Source organism: Ambystoma mexicanum, chromosome 11 (genome assembly GCF_040938575.1).
Source record: "Ambystoma mexicanum isolate Mex_15411 chromosome 11, UKY_AmexF1_1, whole genome shotgun sequence".
Classification (NCBI taxonomy): domain Eukaryota; kingdom Metazoa; phylum Chordata; class Amphibia; order Caudata; family Ambystomatidae; genus Ambystoma; species Ambystoma mexicanum.
The window spans coordinates 18,521,848-18,538,945 of record NC_090934.1 but is presented as its reverse complement, the minus strand read 5'-3'; the positions used below and the strand labels follow the sequence as shown (position 1 = coordinate 18,538,945).

At 47.8% G+C, this 17,098-nt stretch overlaps 1 protein-coding gene across 20 annotated transcripts in view; it reads left to right on the top strand.

The window, feature by feature from the left end:
• MACF1 (microtubule actin crosslinking factor 1) overlaps positions 1-17,098 on the top strand; it is a 1,825,008-nt gene that overhangs the window by 1,499,713 nt on the left and 308,197 nt on the right. For all 20 annotated transcript variants that reach the window (XM_069622429.1, XM_069622430.1, XM_069622431.1 and 17 more), the window contains 3 exons: positions 2,415-2,537; positions 4,942-5,043; positions 7,665-7,766. In XM_069622429.1, coding sequence (XP_069478530.1) covers positions 2,415-2,537; positions 4,942-5,043; positions 7,665-7,766 — 327 coding nt within the window. The remainder of the gene's footprint in view (positions 1-2,414; positions 2,538-4,941; positions 5,044-7,664; positions 7,767-17,098) is intronic.

Genomic DNA, 17,098 nt, shown 5'->3' with positions numbered 1-17,098 from the left:
AAGCTCCTGAAATCGCTGGGGCTTCTATATTTGTTCCTTGGTTGCTTCAGGCGTCAGGTTTTTAGGTCTAGCTAATTTATGGTTTGAGGCCCCGTTGGCCTGTTTCTAGACACTAGATAGCTGGACACACAGCACACATCGACTTCGGGACCACCACTCCGTCAACAACCTGAGAGGACTCCCAGGACGCAATGGCGAAGGAAACTCGACAAAAAAGCCGGAAAACATCTTTGTGGTAAAAAAAAGAAACTGGTCCTGCAAGGCCCTTCTTTGTGGTGGAAAGCTGCAACTTCAGGGAAATGCTTCTGGTTACATACGCTGAGGATCTGCAGAGTCGCAAAACTCGACTCAGGGTGGCGACTGTTGCAGCAAAGGAGCTCAGGATGGTGTCTGACTATCCCACAGGATGATTCCTGGACTGTTCTGAGCGTTTACAGTGGCTGAATCGTCACGCTAATGTTGGGAATAGTTGTTTCCACTGGTCCAGGGGTTGAAGCACTGATAATGGTCTTCTTGAGATCTGCAGGGAGATGGGGGCTTTGCTGGGCAAGTGAAGATGGGGCAGCTCTCGATCTTCCAGCAATGAGTTCTGCATCTTCAGGAGGCCGCTCTCCTTCGAAGGGGTTTTGGCTCCAATTATTATCTGACAAATGGCTCCAGGAGTCCTCCTCTTATCCAGAATCCAGGCTGTATTTGCCCCAGGCCCACCAATGGCAAGCATCTACACCATTCAAACTTGGCTGGGGTTGTCTAATCCTGGACTGATTCTGGCCACTGTATCTGCCCAGCAACAGACACAGCTGGCAAGGATGTGGACTAGGTCCAGACAGACCCATCCCCCAACCACCGGTCACCCACAAAGAGACCGCCACTTTTCCCACAAAAGTGTAGCTTTTCCTGGAAAAGGGCTTACCATATATGGAAAACCTATAGAATGGCTAAAAGAACAGGCAACAACCTTGTGGCACAGACATTTTAGAGTATATGGCACTCTAACTGGCATTCAGCATTAAAATGCAAAAGTGCACAAGACTATCAAAAAAGCAAACCTGATAAAAGTAACTGCTGCCTCCAGCCCGTCGTGACCACATCATGCCAGTAACCACAAAGTGTCCCTGCCGCACTTCACTTAAGCGGATGTGTGTAGGGAAAACAAAACCAAGAACAAAACTATGAAGAACAAAGGTCTCCTGCACAGATAGCCATTGGGACTGATCAGTGCCCCCAAAACATACAAGCTTAGCAAGGACAGTGGAGCAAAAAGACTTCACTTTCAGAGGTCAGGACAGGCTCAAAGCAATAGCAAAAAGAAGTGTCCCTGATGGCTCATGCAGGGAAAGCAGAAAAAGTAAGAATCTGCCACCCAGCGTCCTGCTTGCCCAAGCGCCTACCAAACTTTATTATATTGACACAACGGGCCTCATTACAAGTTTGCCGGTCCGGAAACAACAGTGCTGGTAAGCTTACCTGCACCGTTGTTTCCGGATCGGCAAACTACTAGTCTGCTTGCGGGTGCCGTTTCGCCCGCCAGGTCTGACCCTGGCAGGCGGAACGGCACCCGCCAGCAGACTTTAACAGAAGCACCGAAACAGTTATTAACAGTGCCGGTGCTCCCGTGGTCCCCATTCCCGTGGAGTCCTTTTGGACTCCACGGGAATGGGGATCAACATTTTACTGGGCACTGATTTGCCAGACTGCCGGGGCTGTAATACACCGGTTATTCTGGCAAGTCAGGCGACGGTAAATCATTACGGGTCGGGCGGCTACCTGCCTGTTTTTCCGGCACGGTTTCCGCTGGACTCGTAATGAGACCTAATGACTGCTGCCAGACTTGGCACACCATTTCTTCTAACTTTTCTACTTCATGTCCTCTGCATACACCATCCATTATGTAGCACTGCTGTGGTACACATTCATATAGTTGTACACCCCCCAGGAATGTGTTGTGCTGGAGTAAAGGAATTCCCTGCATATGACTCTTCATCCTTACGCTTGGAATCATGGCTGGATCAGCCTTTGATCCTGCCCAGGTCAGAAGCAGAGCGCTCTGCTGCCATAAATGCCATGCATTTCTTTGATACAGCCTGGGTCTGATCGCAGCCACTGCTGTGAGCTCACTTGGGAATCTGAAGACCTACAGGGAACCCATTTTAAGTTTTCTGCAGCTCCTACTTCTGAGGGCATGTTATTTTCACAATAGTGGAAATCGCATGGAGCTCAGAGATATAAGGCAATTCACAAGCCCCTTTCCTTACTTTCAGGGTGGGAGAAGGGGAATCTGGTGTCTTGAACCTAGTTTCCTGGCTGTTTTACAGTGTTTTTCTGCAGTGGGTTCGATTCCCATTGTTGTACACAGAGCTTGACATTGTGCCTACTTTGTGCTTAGCTTTGTCCTGTTGTCCCTTTTCTGTTAGGCGATTAAGGATGAGACAGACGGGCTGCATGAGGAGCTTGAGTTCATTCGCCTCTTGGGGACAGACCTGATCTTCGCTTGTGGAGAGACTGAGAAGCCGGAGGTGAAGAAGAGCATTGATGAGGTAGGCCTGCCCACTGCAAGCTTCTTAACCATCATCCTTGCCCATGTTCTGTACTGATAGCCATGTTCCCTGCCTTGGCCCACTCTGTACCCATTCTCAACTGCCCTTCATTCGACTACAGCCTCTGTGTACTGATCTGCACCTGAAATGCCTTCCCACACACTATATTGCTAGATTGGGTATTTATAATGCCCCTATACACAGTGTGTTTGACCTGAATGTGCCCTGGCCATCGCCCACCAGGCCTCACCCACTTCTGTATTGAGTGCAGAATGCCCACCTTATCTTGCTCCACAGCTCCTTAGTTACTTCTAAGTCTGCTTTCTCTTTTGATTGACACGCACCAAACCCTTGCCAATCTCGTCTGTTTAATGAGTGACACTTGACATCCTGCTCTGTCTACTGTGTCTCACATACCTTACCCTGCTCTAACCATGTGCGACTTGCCTTGCTTGACAGCATCATCTATGCTGAACCTCACATGCACTGCCATTTGTCAGAACGTTCCTTTACTCGACCTCGCATGCACTGCCCTTTGCCAGCCTGTTCCTTTACTCGACCTCACATGCACTGCCCTTTGCCAGCCCGTTCCTTTACTCTGCCTCGCATGCACTGCCCTATTCCAGCCCGTTCCTTTACTCGGCCTCTCATGCACTGCCCTTTTTTAAGCCTGTTCCTTTACTCTGCCTCAAATGCACCGTCCTTTACCAGCCCGTTCCTTTACCCGACCTCTCATGCACTGCCCTTTGCCAGCCTGTTCCTTTATTCAACCTCTCATGCACTGCCCTTTTCCAGCCCGTTCCTTTACTCGGCCTCTCATGCACTGCCCTTTTTTAAACCTGTTCCTTTACTCAACCTCACATGCACTGCCCTTTTCCAGCCCGTTCCTTTACTCGGCCTCTCATGCAGTACCCTTTGTTAAGCCTGTTCCTTTACTCTGCCTCAAATGCACCGTCCTTTGCCAGCCCGTTCCTTTACCCGACCTCTCATGCACTGCCCTTTGCCAGCCCGTTCCTTTACTCGACCTCTCATGCACTGCCCTTTGCCAGCCTGTTCCTTTACTCGACCTCTCATGCACTGCCCTTTGCCTGCCCATTCCTTTACTCGACCTCACATGCACTGTCCTTTGCCAGCCTGTTCCTTTACTCGACCTCACATGCACTGCCCTTTGCCAGCCCGTTCCTTTACCCGACCTCTCATGCACTGCCCTTTGCCAGCCTGTTCCTTTATTCGACCTCTCATGCACTGCCCTTTTCCAGCCCGTTCCTTTACTCGGCCTCTCATGCACTGCCCTTTTTTAAGCCTGTTGCTTTACTCGACCTCACATACACTGCCCTTTGCCAGCCGTTCCTTTACTCGACCTCACATGTACAGCCCTTTTTTAAACCTGTTCCTTTACTCAACCTTACATGCACTGCCCTTTTCCAGCCCGTTCCTTTACTCGGCCTCTCATGCAGTGCCCTTTTTTAAGCCTGTTCCTTTACTCTGCCTCAAATGCACCGTCCTTTGCCAGCCCGTTCCTTTACCCGACCTCTCATGCACTGCCCTTTGCCAGCCTGTTCCTTTACTCGACCTCTCATGCACTGCCCTTTGCCAGCCTGTTCCTTTACTTGACCTCTCATGCACTGCCCTTTGCCAGCCTGTTCCTTTACTCGACCTCTCATGCACTGCCCTTTGCCAGCCCGTTCCTTTACTCGACCTCTCATGCACTGCCCTTTGCCAGCCCGTTCCTTTACTCGACCTCTCATGCACTGTCCTTTGCCAGCCCGTTCCTTTACTCGACCTCTCATGCACTGCCCTTTGCCAGCCCGTTCCTCTTGACCTCTCATGCACTGTCCTTTGCCAGCCCGTTCCTTTACTCGACCTCTCATGCACTGCCCTTTGTCAGCCTGTTCCTTTACTCGACCCCTCATGCACTGCCCATTGCCAGCCCGTTCCTTTACTCGACCTCTCATGCACTGCCCATTGCCAGCCCGTTCCTTTACTCGACCTCTCATGCACTGCCCTTTGCCAGCCCGTTCCTTTACTCAACCTGTCATGAACGGCCCTTTTGCCAGCCCGTTCCTTTACTCGTCCCCTCATGCACTGCCCTTTGCCAGCCATTCCTTTACTCGACCTCTCATGTACTGCACGTTGCCAGCCTGTTCCTTTACTTTGCCTCAAATGCACTGTCCTGTGCCAGCCTGTTCCTTTATTCAACCTCTCATACACTTGCCCTTTGCTAGCCCGTTCTCTTATTGAACCTCACGTCATGCCGTTGCCAGATTGCATTATGTACTAACGCAATCATACCCTGCCTTCACATGCTATCTGTAATGGCATCTTATATACTGAGTGCCATGTGACTGCCCTCATCTGCTCTTTGGCTTTTTGTGCTGACCTGGTGCCCTTGCCTCTCTCACAGATGAACAATGCATGGGAGAACCTGAACAGGACGTGGCGGGAGCGGCTGGATCGACTGGAGGAAGCCATGCTGTCTGCAGTGCAGTACCAAGACGCTCTGCAGGTGAGCGAGCTGCAGTTGTACTCGGATAAGGAGATAGTGCGCATTGTTGGGAATGCCCTGACAAAGTATTGAATGAAATCCCCCAGAAAACTGTCTCCAATCTTCGAATGTTTACACTAGCCTCTTTGCCTGGAAGCAGTTGTTTTATTGCAGTTACTCTTTCTTGGGGCTAAAGGAACCTGGTACTACCTTCTTGAGTACTGGCTGTGCTGCAAAAATGGGTGGGATCCTTCTCTATACAGTCCTGGCTGGGGTGTATAAATAGGCCACTTCTTCATTCAGCAATGACTGGGCCGCACAGATGTGGCTTCTCCATGCAGTGCTGGACACAGGTCACTTTTGTATGTAGTGCTGGTGGGGATGCCCATACAGGTCGCTTATCTATGCCGTGCTTGAGGTGCTGCCCACACTCAGGCCACTTCTCTATGCAGTGCTGTTGGGCTACACGTGCACAGGTCAGTTCTATATGCAATGCTGACAGGGCTACACACTCAGTACATGTGTTTATGTAATGTTGTTGTACTGTACACTCACATTCACATGTTTCTTCTCTATCCAGTGCTGCACACACACCAGTCCCTTCTCTATGCAGTGCTGCGTACACATGTCACTTCTCCAATAAGTACTACAAGGCTGCACACAAACAGGTCCCTACTCAATGCAGTGCTGATGGGGCTGTACACTCGGTCCCTTCTCAATGCAGTGCTGGTGGGGCTGCACACTCTGGTCCCTTCTCTATGAAGTGCTGGTGGGGCTGCACACTCCGGTCACTTCTCTATGTAGTGCTGGTGGGGCTGCACACTCTGGTCCTTTCTGTGTGCAGTGCTGCTGCGGACTGTGCACACACGTCACTTCTCTATCATGGTATCCTTCATAGGGATTCAGTTTGTTTAAATATGGCCTGCTGACGCAGAGGATCTAAGAAAAGTGTTTTAATTATTCTTCATGCACAGTGAAGCTCTTTTTTTGTGTTTTATTTTTAAAAAGAGGTCTGAGATTTCTGCATAATCTTGTTAATAATGTAGTGGAGCTGCCTTGCAATATATAGTTATTCAATGCTAGCAAATCTGCGGCTAATCCTTTGCTGGAGAGAATGTGTTGCCTGTTTTCTTTAGAAAGAGCAGACTAGCTGAAAACAGCCCCCCTGATGAGGGTTTGTAGGACAGCCACTTGGTATTCACCGGCATCTTCTGCAGTCATTATTTCCATGCCCTCTTTCTGGTGGGACACACCAAGTACATCCTCCTGCTTTGAGTTCTGCTTGACACCCGATTCTGTAGGATACTTTGAATGAGTAGAGAAAGTCACTTGTTGTACCACGGGGTGTTTATCCGTTGCGAGCAATAGACTACTCCTCCTCTGGACTTTTTATTGCCGACGGGCCCCAATGCCCGTAATGTCATGCTCTCCTATTGGCAAAACCCATTCTCCACCTACTAACAAGGGGTCGAGGTGACATGGTTTAAACCATCTCCCAGTGCCTCACTAATCAAGCGTATCATGGGATGTCTGGCAAGCAACTGCCCCCTGGAGTTTCACTACTCAAAGAAAATGCACATTGATCAAGAATCCAGCTCTCACTCAAAGGGAATTATACTTTTTTAGCAAGCATCCCCCACTGGGTATCAGTAACCAAGAGATGCAAATGGGATATCGGTGAGACTGCTTCCTCTGAGAGTCTCGCTCCTATGGGAATCAGCGATATCGTGAAACAAACCCCTGTCCGCATTCTCGCTTATCAAAGCAATCACTGCTGCCAACGAACTAGACCCGAGCGTCGCCGCTTATGGGATGCACAGGTATTACAGTAACAGCCCACACCTCGGGTCTCATTACTCAAGGGTACAATGGGTATGAGATAATCATCCCCTGTGCTGAGTCCTATTACTTGAGGCAGTCTTTAGGTATTGAGGAACTAACCCCCACCTTGAGTCTCACTACTTGAAGGATGCACATTATGAAATAACGAGCCCTTGTCCCACTCGAGTCCTGGTGTTCAGAAAGTACCTCCTCACATCAAGTCTTACTACTTGAACTATGCATGTGTGTGAAATAACTGACCCCTATCCAGAGTCGCGTCATTGAGTACCCACCCCCCACCATGACTGTTAGTAGTTAATTGATTATGGGTCTCACTACTCAAGGGAATAATGGTTATTGATGAGCCATGCCTCACCTTCAGTCTCACTTCTTGAGGGAATAAGGTTGTTAGAGCAAGGTCCCATAGGGCCACTCCCTCCCGTCAGGATGTCTCCCCCGTTCTCTGGTGTTTGGGAGAGTCGTCTACAGAGCCCTCCCTGCCATATAAAGGGCATGTTTTCGATATGCTTGCGTCTGCCAGGCCATGAGACCAGGAAAGATTGCAGCCTTTTCCTTGGGTTTCCAGGCATCTCTAATTCCTGGATAATGAGCAGGGGCCGGGGCCTCCACATCTTTGCTAAACGCTCTCTGGGTGGGACACCTTGTGTAATGCTGTCTTGCTCCCTTGAGCAGCCAGGGCTCCTATAAGCACACTGCATTTCTTAGCAAGAGATACCCTCTTAAGCCTTCTCAGCCCAAAACCCCAGTTAATGATTGAGCATGCCTCTCCTCTGAGTGACCGTCTCATGTCTTGTTTCTAGGCAATGTTTGACTGGCTGGATAATGCTGTCATTAAATTGTGCGACATGTCACCGGTGGGCACGGACCTCGATACAGTGAAAGACCAGATCAACGAGATGAAGGTACGAGATCCGTCTGGATGGGTTGGTGAGGTGCATTCCCGGCATATGAACTGGAAAAGCGAGCATGTTCGGAATGATGGAAGGTTCAGGGTCGGCTGCTCATTGCTCCTCTGGGGCAACACTGTTTGTGTTGTTCTCTGCTTTTTTTTCTAAGGGTTGTTGTCGGAGCTTTGAATCTGGGAGGGAGGGGGGTGCTGCCCATGATGTGCTTACCCGGTATCCACCTGTTTGTGTGTCTGCCGGTAGAGGTTTATGTAAGAGAGTGTTACGAGAGTTTTTCTAAAGTCTACCTAAGTAAGACTTTATAAGACTATCATTTGGGCAATACAGAAACTCCAACTCTTAGTATAAGCCTGTACTACTCAGTACAGGCTTATCCTAGGAGGGAGAGAGGGCTGTAAGAAGGTACAAAGAACTTGTGGTATATACATAGGCCAAATAGACACGTACACACACTAGAGTTATATGGAAATAATGGTTTATTCTATATATACACAAGGCAAAGATCATCTTCAGATAAGGTAAGTTCTATCATAATCAGCAAACACAATAGAAGACCATGCAATGCACAGTGTAAAAAGATACGATTCAAGGATAACTAAAACACCACTGTTCGAATAGCTCCGGGTATTCTGTTTCAGGAATACAATGAAGCTACAGTCTTACATAAGCAGGTAAGCACAATTCAGAGCTTACAGCTACTTTTTAGAATGATATCAACAATTCAAAAGTAAGAACTCAGCAATCACTTTTCAGAATGGTCTTATGCAATAACTTTAGATCCAGGTCCTACATAAGCAGGTGAGCACAATTCAGAGTTTATAGTTTACTTTTCAGAACTTGGAAACTATTCTAATGTTAGTAATAACTTTCCAGCACTTTTCAGAAGGGCCTTATACACTTCTAAGCTAGGTAAGAACTGTGTTACACCTTTGTTCCAGATCCGTATGATAGAAACAACACCAACACAAGATACGTTACTATAGTAATCTTTTCAGAGAGCCTAGGCTTCAGTTGCCATTCCCTATCTAGTTCTGAGTCCCTTCCAGGGTCATAAGTAAGATTGAAAGACAGGCACAAGCCTTGGAAAAGTCAAGAGTTCCTGTGGAAATCTTCTGTAAGCAGTAGGTAGCATGTTTTGTGTAGTAAATGGATCAGGGACGTTGGAGATGTCTTCCTGGATACACCAGTGTTAGGCCTGGGCGAACGTGTATAGGCGAACTCCCAAACACATCAATTATCACCCTAGCAACACAGAAGCGGCAGAATGACCCTTGGTAAGTATTCTCAGGTGTCCCACAGTATCTGAAGCGTGATGAAGAAGAGGAAGCTGGGCGCCTTCATGATACAGCAGCTGTTGACCTCTTTGCCTGTTCCTTGGTTGTGGTGATGAAAGGAGGGACACTGGAAGGGATATCACAGCAGCAGTCGACAATGGGGGCTTCCAGCAAAAGATTCTTTGTGCTCTGTTAGGGAGAATTCTCAGAAATTTGCTAATTCCTCTTTACCTTAGAGACCCCCAGCTCTTTTGCTGGACTCTAGGACTTTGATTTTTTTTACCTGGAGAGAGCGAGACCCCTTTTTACCCCACTCTCTCATGTATTTTTATGTGATTTGAACTCTGTGTTTCTTTTTGTTATGGAGTCTGACAAACTCTATAGGCATCATCTTTTTACATCGTGTCACACAGCACCTTGAGTGCACTGACACAGGGAAGTTATTTAGATTTCCCCAAGGTTTAAATACCTTCTCTTGGATAAACTACTGTTTCCCAGAGCAGTAAAGTGATATTGACTTTAGCCGGTCAGATAGCACAGTGAGTAAAGCGCTCGCTTTCACATCCGTGCAGAGCCTGCTGATGCAGGTTCTAATCCCGGCAGGGCCAAACTCCGCCTTTCATCCTTCTGAGGTCGGTAAATGAGCACCACATACCGTGGAAAATAAGCAGCACTCAGATACCTGAGGGTTTGTAGCGCTATATAAATGCACAAACAAACTTACATTGTAACTTTCTAGACCCAGCACACACTATCTTACAATAGGGTGCTGAAGGGTTTACTTAGTATCCCCTTTGCCTAGCTTCTCATGTAACATTTTTTATGTTACCCTTTCCTCAATGAATGGCTGGTGGCACTGGTTTACTTTTAACTACTGTGGTGTGCATTTCCCGCGGGCTGCATTCACAGCTACAGTAAAGCACCCAAGGGTGCCATTTTTGTCAAAATGGCTGTGGTCTCCTTTGTTTGCCATTTCCTTTTGGAAAGGTCCTTCTTGAGATTTACTCTGCGCGCCAAACCAGGTTTGGTCCCTTTGTTCATTTTGTCTTTGGCGAGATTCACAAGTGAAGCCAGCCTCTGGCTCCAGGGTGTGTGGCGGGGGCAGGGAGCGAGGAAGGTATCCGACACTCCCTGTGTCAGGAATGCACTCTGTAGTGATTGGCCAACTGGCTGTCCTGCAAGGACAGTCATCCTTCTTGGTGACTGACAGCTAGGCTGGAATGAATGGGAGAAACCTGCATAAAAGGCAAGTCTTTTGGGTTGGAAGGAGAGTCGACCACTGGACGAAGGAATCCGAAGAAGAACTTGAAGAAGACGCCTGCTGCAACTTCTGGACCGTTGGTTTGCCCGGTGAAGCCCTGCTGCTGTGCTGAAACTCCAAATTTGTTTAGACTAGAGAAGCCCTGCAAGGACGACTTCTCCCCTTGAGTAAATGGGACCAATCAACTCCAAAGTAAGCCACCTGGACATCCTCTCTGAGCTGGTTGCAATTCCACTGCAGTTGCTGCTGGAACCAAATAGTCTGGGAAAGGAAGCCCAGATAGTGTGCGTTGCTTTTAAGTTGGTCATGAGCTCCAGGAAGATCCTCCGGACTCCCAGGAAGCAGGACTGACCGAGCCTGGGCCACCTCAGCAGAGTAATGGACCCCAGATGCAAGGAAAGCCCTTCTCGACAGCAACAGTCTCGACAGAGTCTGCTGTGTTGCTATTTGCTTTGACGCAAGGAGCAGAAGCCGCGAAGTGCTGCTGAATAGAAGTTGGTCTTTTTCTGTCGCCGATCTTCCCGTTGCAGTGCAGGAGTCCTCCAGACATCCTCCCTCTTGTCCCCACGATTGAGGCCCAGGAACATGGATTTGCAGAGCTGCACAGGAACAGAAGCCAGCCAAAGCCCTTTTCTTCTAACCAAAGGTACTGTACAGTCTAAGAGAACTTACCTCTTGTTGTAACCTTACTTGTACTTTGCTGAGACTTTTCTGGGTTGCTCTGTAGAGTTGCTAACAACTTCTTTACTTCACAAGCCTAATCAGCTTGTGGCCCTGCTTTGATTTCTTCTTTTCTACAAAGACTTCTAAAACATTGTGCAAGACTTTTTCATATCTACCAGAAGTATTTCAGCTCGCCTAGACTTTTGCCTAGCCTGGCTCCCTGAATGAGTCTTCTTACCTCTGTCATTGTGTTTGGACTTCCTTGCTGGAAGGGGTTAATTAACTTTGCAGTGGGGTTTATCAAAAGTACTTACCTCCTTAAGAATATTTGTGTGATGTCTTGTTCTGTTCTAATAACCTTTTCGAAATGCAGTGATATATTAATGTCCACAGTGTCCTAGTTACTAAAGTCACCTGAGGGTGTAGGAAGTGTCTGTGTGCCATCCCAAAAGGGTACCTACCGATTTAGAATATTAAGAGTGTGTTTTTGGAGTGTATTTGTGTGTTACTATTATATTGCCCCCTTCTGAAGAAGGCTTACTCTGACTGTTAAATAAATTAATAATTGTTTAATCAAGAAACCTTGTGTGTAAGAGTTTAATTGAATACTTGTCACTGTGAATCTCTGTGTAACTCCCCTACAGCTCACATTGACCCCTCTTGAGATAAGCCTGGCTGCTCAACACGCTACCAACCTGTGTAGTATAGACTTATGCCAAAGGTTGGGATCCTAATGCCAGGAGGTCAGGGTTGTTGTAGTGCACCCAAAGGGTACTGCATACGATCTTGCCTAACATGCTCCAATGCTGATCTGTGGTTTTGGTGCCTTTTCCAGGACACCAGATGAAGAACGGTTACCTCCTGATCGATTCCTCTCGCCTGCTTGTTCAAGCACTTGGATGAGGTGACTTTGAGGGCTCTAATCTTGCTTCTGGAGGTCCAGCAGGAGTCCACGAAGTTTCAGGAGGATTAGTTGTTAAGAAGACAAGGCACTGTACTTGGGGTGGGGGTCTTAGGGTATTGGTAGTTTTCAGCCCAGGAAGATTGCAGCACGTTGTGGGATGGCTTGTCTTTCAAGTTGTCTTAAGGTTGATTGGTCACATCAGCCCAAAGGAGGGAATCATCCTCTTCGTAGCTCACCTGACGCTTGGAAGGAGGGGGTAGTGCAGCAGCAGTTACACCGGAGACATCTCTGGTCATCTGGAAGTGGCTGCGGACGTCTTCCCTCTTCTTGCTCATTGGTTCTTCTGTTCCAGTGGTCAGCTTGTCTTCAGCTCCAAGATCGAGGCCATTCATCCAGGAACCCAGCCAATCAGCACTCATGCTACATTCCACCTTCGGAACGGCTTCCAGCAGGCATGCCATTAGACAAAGGGCTGTGTAGTTTCAGACTCTTCACCTGTTTCTTGTCTTCACATACACTTTCGAACCTCTGCGGACTACACAGAAAATCAAACCAGGCACTCCTCCTCCCAGGACAGCAGAAGACTGATCAAGAAAGGACAAGTACACTAGAAATGGCAAAAAAAGAAAGAAGCCTCCATTTGTGAACAATGGTGACCCTTCTGTGCATTACCGCAGCTGGGTTGGCAGCGTGCGCGGAAAAATAACACAGAAGTCTGTAGAACACATCCACTGTCACTGTAACAGAAATGGCACAGGAGCAGTGAGAAAGGGGATACCATGTAACCCCTCAGCACGCCACATAGGATGGTGTGGGCTGATCTCACAAGATAAAATGTAAGAAGGATAAAAAGTATCCCTCTGCCCTTGGGAACTTGGGTTCCCACAAGGAAAATAAAAGAAAATAGAAAGGGAAGCCCAAAGGGATCCCAGCGGCACTGCACGAAAGGTGCTGTGTGCTGCAAAAGGAAATTCTAGATGACATAGACTGCTGGAAGCAAACAGGACTCCAATGTTGTAAGCGTATAAAAAGAGATACAAAAGGTTTCCACAAACAGAGTAAAAGGAGGAGTGAGTGGAGGAAGGATTCCCACTCCCTCAGGATACATACCAAAAATCCATACGCCCAGCAACGAGTGCAGGTGGTTTTACAGGTGAAGGGAATTAGGAATAGGAATTAAAATTCTCCCTAAGAAGGGGATTGTTAGGGAGATGTTTCCCTCTGCAGATCTTTCCCTCTCTGTCATGAGCCTCCCAGCACCACTGCTGGACTCTCTGGGATATACATCAGACTCCAGAGGTGAATGAGACCTTCTTGCCTCACCCACCTCCTGCATGTATTTTGCTTTTGGGTTCACTGGACCCCTCTTAAAGGGTTCCAGTGGAGGGGAGATCTCGCCCCCTAGTCTTTTGAGGCTCATGCTTTTCATATGACAGCAGCCCCACCATAGGTGGAATGCTACAGAGACCCCCAGGGTCCCTATTGCAATGTAATTTTGGGTTCTCTGGGGTGCCCCCATTGCAGGAGTAGGCACCTCCTTTTTGTGACTGTTTTTTTCTAACCATTTCTGCACAAGCCATCCTCAATGGAGTGCTTTGGGGACACTTTGTATCCCCTTAACTTTTTTCAAAGTGACAGTATTGTTACTTTCAAGGTATCCGCTGAACAGGCCGGTTGCAGTGGTTACTTTGTATTCTATTTTTCAGACACATTGACCAAGGCTGCTGTTGCAGTCGTGGTAATGCACTATACAGACCATATACTCGAAATGACTCCCCTTGTTGTTTTAAGTCCTGTTCAAGAAGTCCTGGCCTTTGTTGGCCATACTGTCTCCTTCCCAGGTGGGGGAGGGCCCTTTCCTTTCATGCACTTTTGCTGTTTTCTTAGAGAAAGCCTGCAAAGGTTCTCGTTTGTGTGTGCACTAGCAGGGAATGAGGAGTGGTCTCCCAGACCCCAACACACGTTCCTCCAGGATACAGATTGTTGCTGGGAAAGATTCTGGAAGGCTGGCTGGCCCCCATTGGACCGCTAAGTTTGAATGTTGCTTGTGTCCCTGATGGAGGTTTGGTATCGCTCCCAGCCCCTTTTCTGGATATAATGTGACGAACCGGACCTATGAACACAAGTTGACCACTGGACCAGAAGAGATCAAAAGAAGATGATGATTGGGTGACGCTGGCTGGAGGTCTGCACTAGTGACCAGTATTTGTTCATGGAAGACCTCTGCAAGGCTCCTTCCTCCCTTAGACTGGTGGGACCAACCAGTCATCTGTCCTTCTCGAAGTTGGTCGCCAGTTTTCCACTGCCTGAGTGTGCACTGCTGCATGTGCCCTGCAAGACCCGAAATTAGCTGCCTTCCATTGCATGGACTTCTGGCTGACAGAATTGGCTGGAACTCGATGTGGGCATCTTCAAGCCTCTGCTGGGATCCACAAATCTGCTTTACTACCTTCCATTAGAAGACGTGCCTGCAGGGCGACTGAAGTTCGACTGTCGAGTTGCAGAGTGTCCCCTGACCCTGTCTGGGGTTTTTGCAAGAAGTGCATCTGTGAAGATCTCCCAGGTGGTCCCGCCTTCATTGTGGAACTGAATCCAGATAGCCTACCTTCAGTCTGGTGCCACAAGAGGCTTCTAATGACAACTGGGCATTACTGACCTTGAACCAGCAACCCGGTGACCCTGCCCGAAGACTTCAGCGGAGAGCTTTGATTCCCCAGCGATTTGCTATCGCTTGGGCCTGTTCCTAACTTTTTGAGGTTCTGGGGGCTTAGATTGCTTGTCATTTGACCTGCCCCCTCCCCATAGGGTTTGCATTGTGCGCAAAGTCCTGCTTACCTTCTGACCCACAACTTCTGTGGGTCCTCCTCAAGACTCCCATTGGTGGTAGCTGCTCCTCTTCAAACCGGAACTGGATTTAAAGGGGAAGTTCACTCAAAATGTTATTGTCCCAAAAGATGGGCAATAATCAAAAAAAAATAATCAAAAATATATAAAACATTTTTAAAGAAAGTTCCTATGTACAATTTTGAGCAAATGAGGCTCAAAGTCTTTACATGGGGGTATCCATTTTGTGACTTGAAGCAGCCTCCTCTGTTCATGTTAAGCTCTGCTATGGCGGCAATAATCAAACAGCAAAAGCCCCCTACTGGGCGCTTTTACTTACTGCTGCTAGAGCAGAGCTTAACATGAAGAGAGGAAACCTGCCTTCAATTTCATTTTGTTTTCTGTGCTCCCCAAGTCCACGGAAGCATAGAAAACGTAAAATGAAATGCAGAGTAATTATAAATACTTCGCCGGCTGCCGGCGGACTTTTCATAATTGCTGCGACTTTCTTTTCTAGTTTCCCGTGCCTGGACTTGACTAAAAAGAAAACCACAGAAAGCCACTGTAATGCCACTGCGATCATAAATACAACGCGGTTGTATTTAGAATTGCTGTGTTTTTCTTTTTTAAGTTTCCCGAGCTCTCCCGAGCTGGGGGAGCCCGGGCTTAAAAAGAAAACCACAGACGACATAGATCCAACAACGTTGTATTTATAATTGCCGGTACTTTCCCTTTGAGTTTCCGGGGCTCCCCCGGAAAGCCACTGCAATCATAAATAAAAGCACCTAACAGCAGCAGACGGGAACCTGAGTGCATTCTCTGCTCTCCGGCAATAATGAAGTAAAAGCCACCTACTGGTAGCTTTTGTGTATTACAGCTGGCTGGCATTTGCTTCATTATTGCCGCAAGGGCAGAGCTTAACACAGGCACAGGAGGCTCATCCATTTCACAAAATGGATGACTCCTAGTGCTTGAAATATTTGAGTTTGAGCCTCATTTGCTTAAAATTTGATATAGGATCTTTGTTTAAAAAATGTTTTAATATATATTTTTGGTTATGGCCCATCTTTTGTGGCAATAATATTTTTGTTTGCACTTCCACTACTTAAGTCCCAATCTTTCATTGATGTCTGTTAGATAGAATTGCATTACTGTGCTATATTCTCCCCACTGCAAGCCCCCCAGCTTTTTTTGCTGGACTCTTGGATTTTTGATCAGTTCTTTTGAGTGAGGGGTACCTTTCTGAGATAAGAAGGTCCAGACCCATTCCCAGACCCCCTAGAAGAGCCATGTGAAGCTTGTATCCTGGCAAGCTCCAACTGATGTTCTCTACCTTTCTGCTTCTCCACCCTCTCAAAGTCAAGCTTCGCGCACAAGGTTTCAGCTTTTGAGGTGGCAACAGAACCCTTTGGAGAAGAATCATCATCATCCTTCTCAAGTTAGGGCCCAAGGCCTGAATTCAGAAGTGGTGGCTTGACACGTCATGAAGCAATTGAGTCTTTCTGACAATATACCCCTCAAGAGTACAAAAGGACAGATTGAGGTGAGTATTGCCCGAAAATATTTGGTACACCCTGGTACTCCAACAGCAAGCTGCAAAAGAAAATATCCAAGTATTAATACACAGCTCAAGACAATGAGGTCACAAGGCAAGAGAAAGAGCTACTACTCACAAGTAAGAATAATGGATTGGGCCGAGGTTTCCAAGCTATACTGGTGAATATCCTGGAACAAGAGAGGTAACTATTACTGAGGGTAACAAGGTAGGTAAGAAGAGTAGTTTGCTTACCAACAAGAGGGTGTTGAGTGTTCTGGCGTATTCTGAAGGAGGGATCTATGGATTGGAGGTGTAATCCAGGAAACACAAAGTCTTGTTCCCTTTTCCCACCGGCACAAGGATGCCTAAACAAGTCTTTGGTCCTTGTGCCGTTGTGCTAATGTCCCTTAAGTTCTTTAGAGTCTTTAGGCAAAAGACGGAGGGAACAAGCGACGAACAATTGAGGATTTCCGGCTGCGGGATGATCCCGAAGGGGTAAGCAGTCCAGCAGCGTTCTGAAATGGCAGGAGAGAAGATGCAGCTGGTTGGGGCAAGAGCAGTTCCGTAGGCGTTCCTATTTGACAACAGGTAAGACAGTAGAGGAGGGCTTAGGCGAGTGCAGTCCGTAGGCGTTCCGGTTTGGCAACAGGTAGGACAATAGAGGAGGGCTTAGGCGAGTGCAGTCCGTAGGCGTTCCGGTTTGGGAACAGGTAGGACAATAGAGGAGGGCTTAGGCGAGTGCAGTCTGTATGCGTTCCAGTCCGTATGCGTTCCGGTTTGGCAACAGGTAGGACAATAGAGGAGGGCTTATGCAAGTGCAGTCCGTAGGCGTCCGGTTTGGCAACAGGTAGGACAATAGAGGAGGGC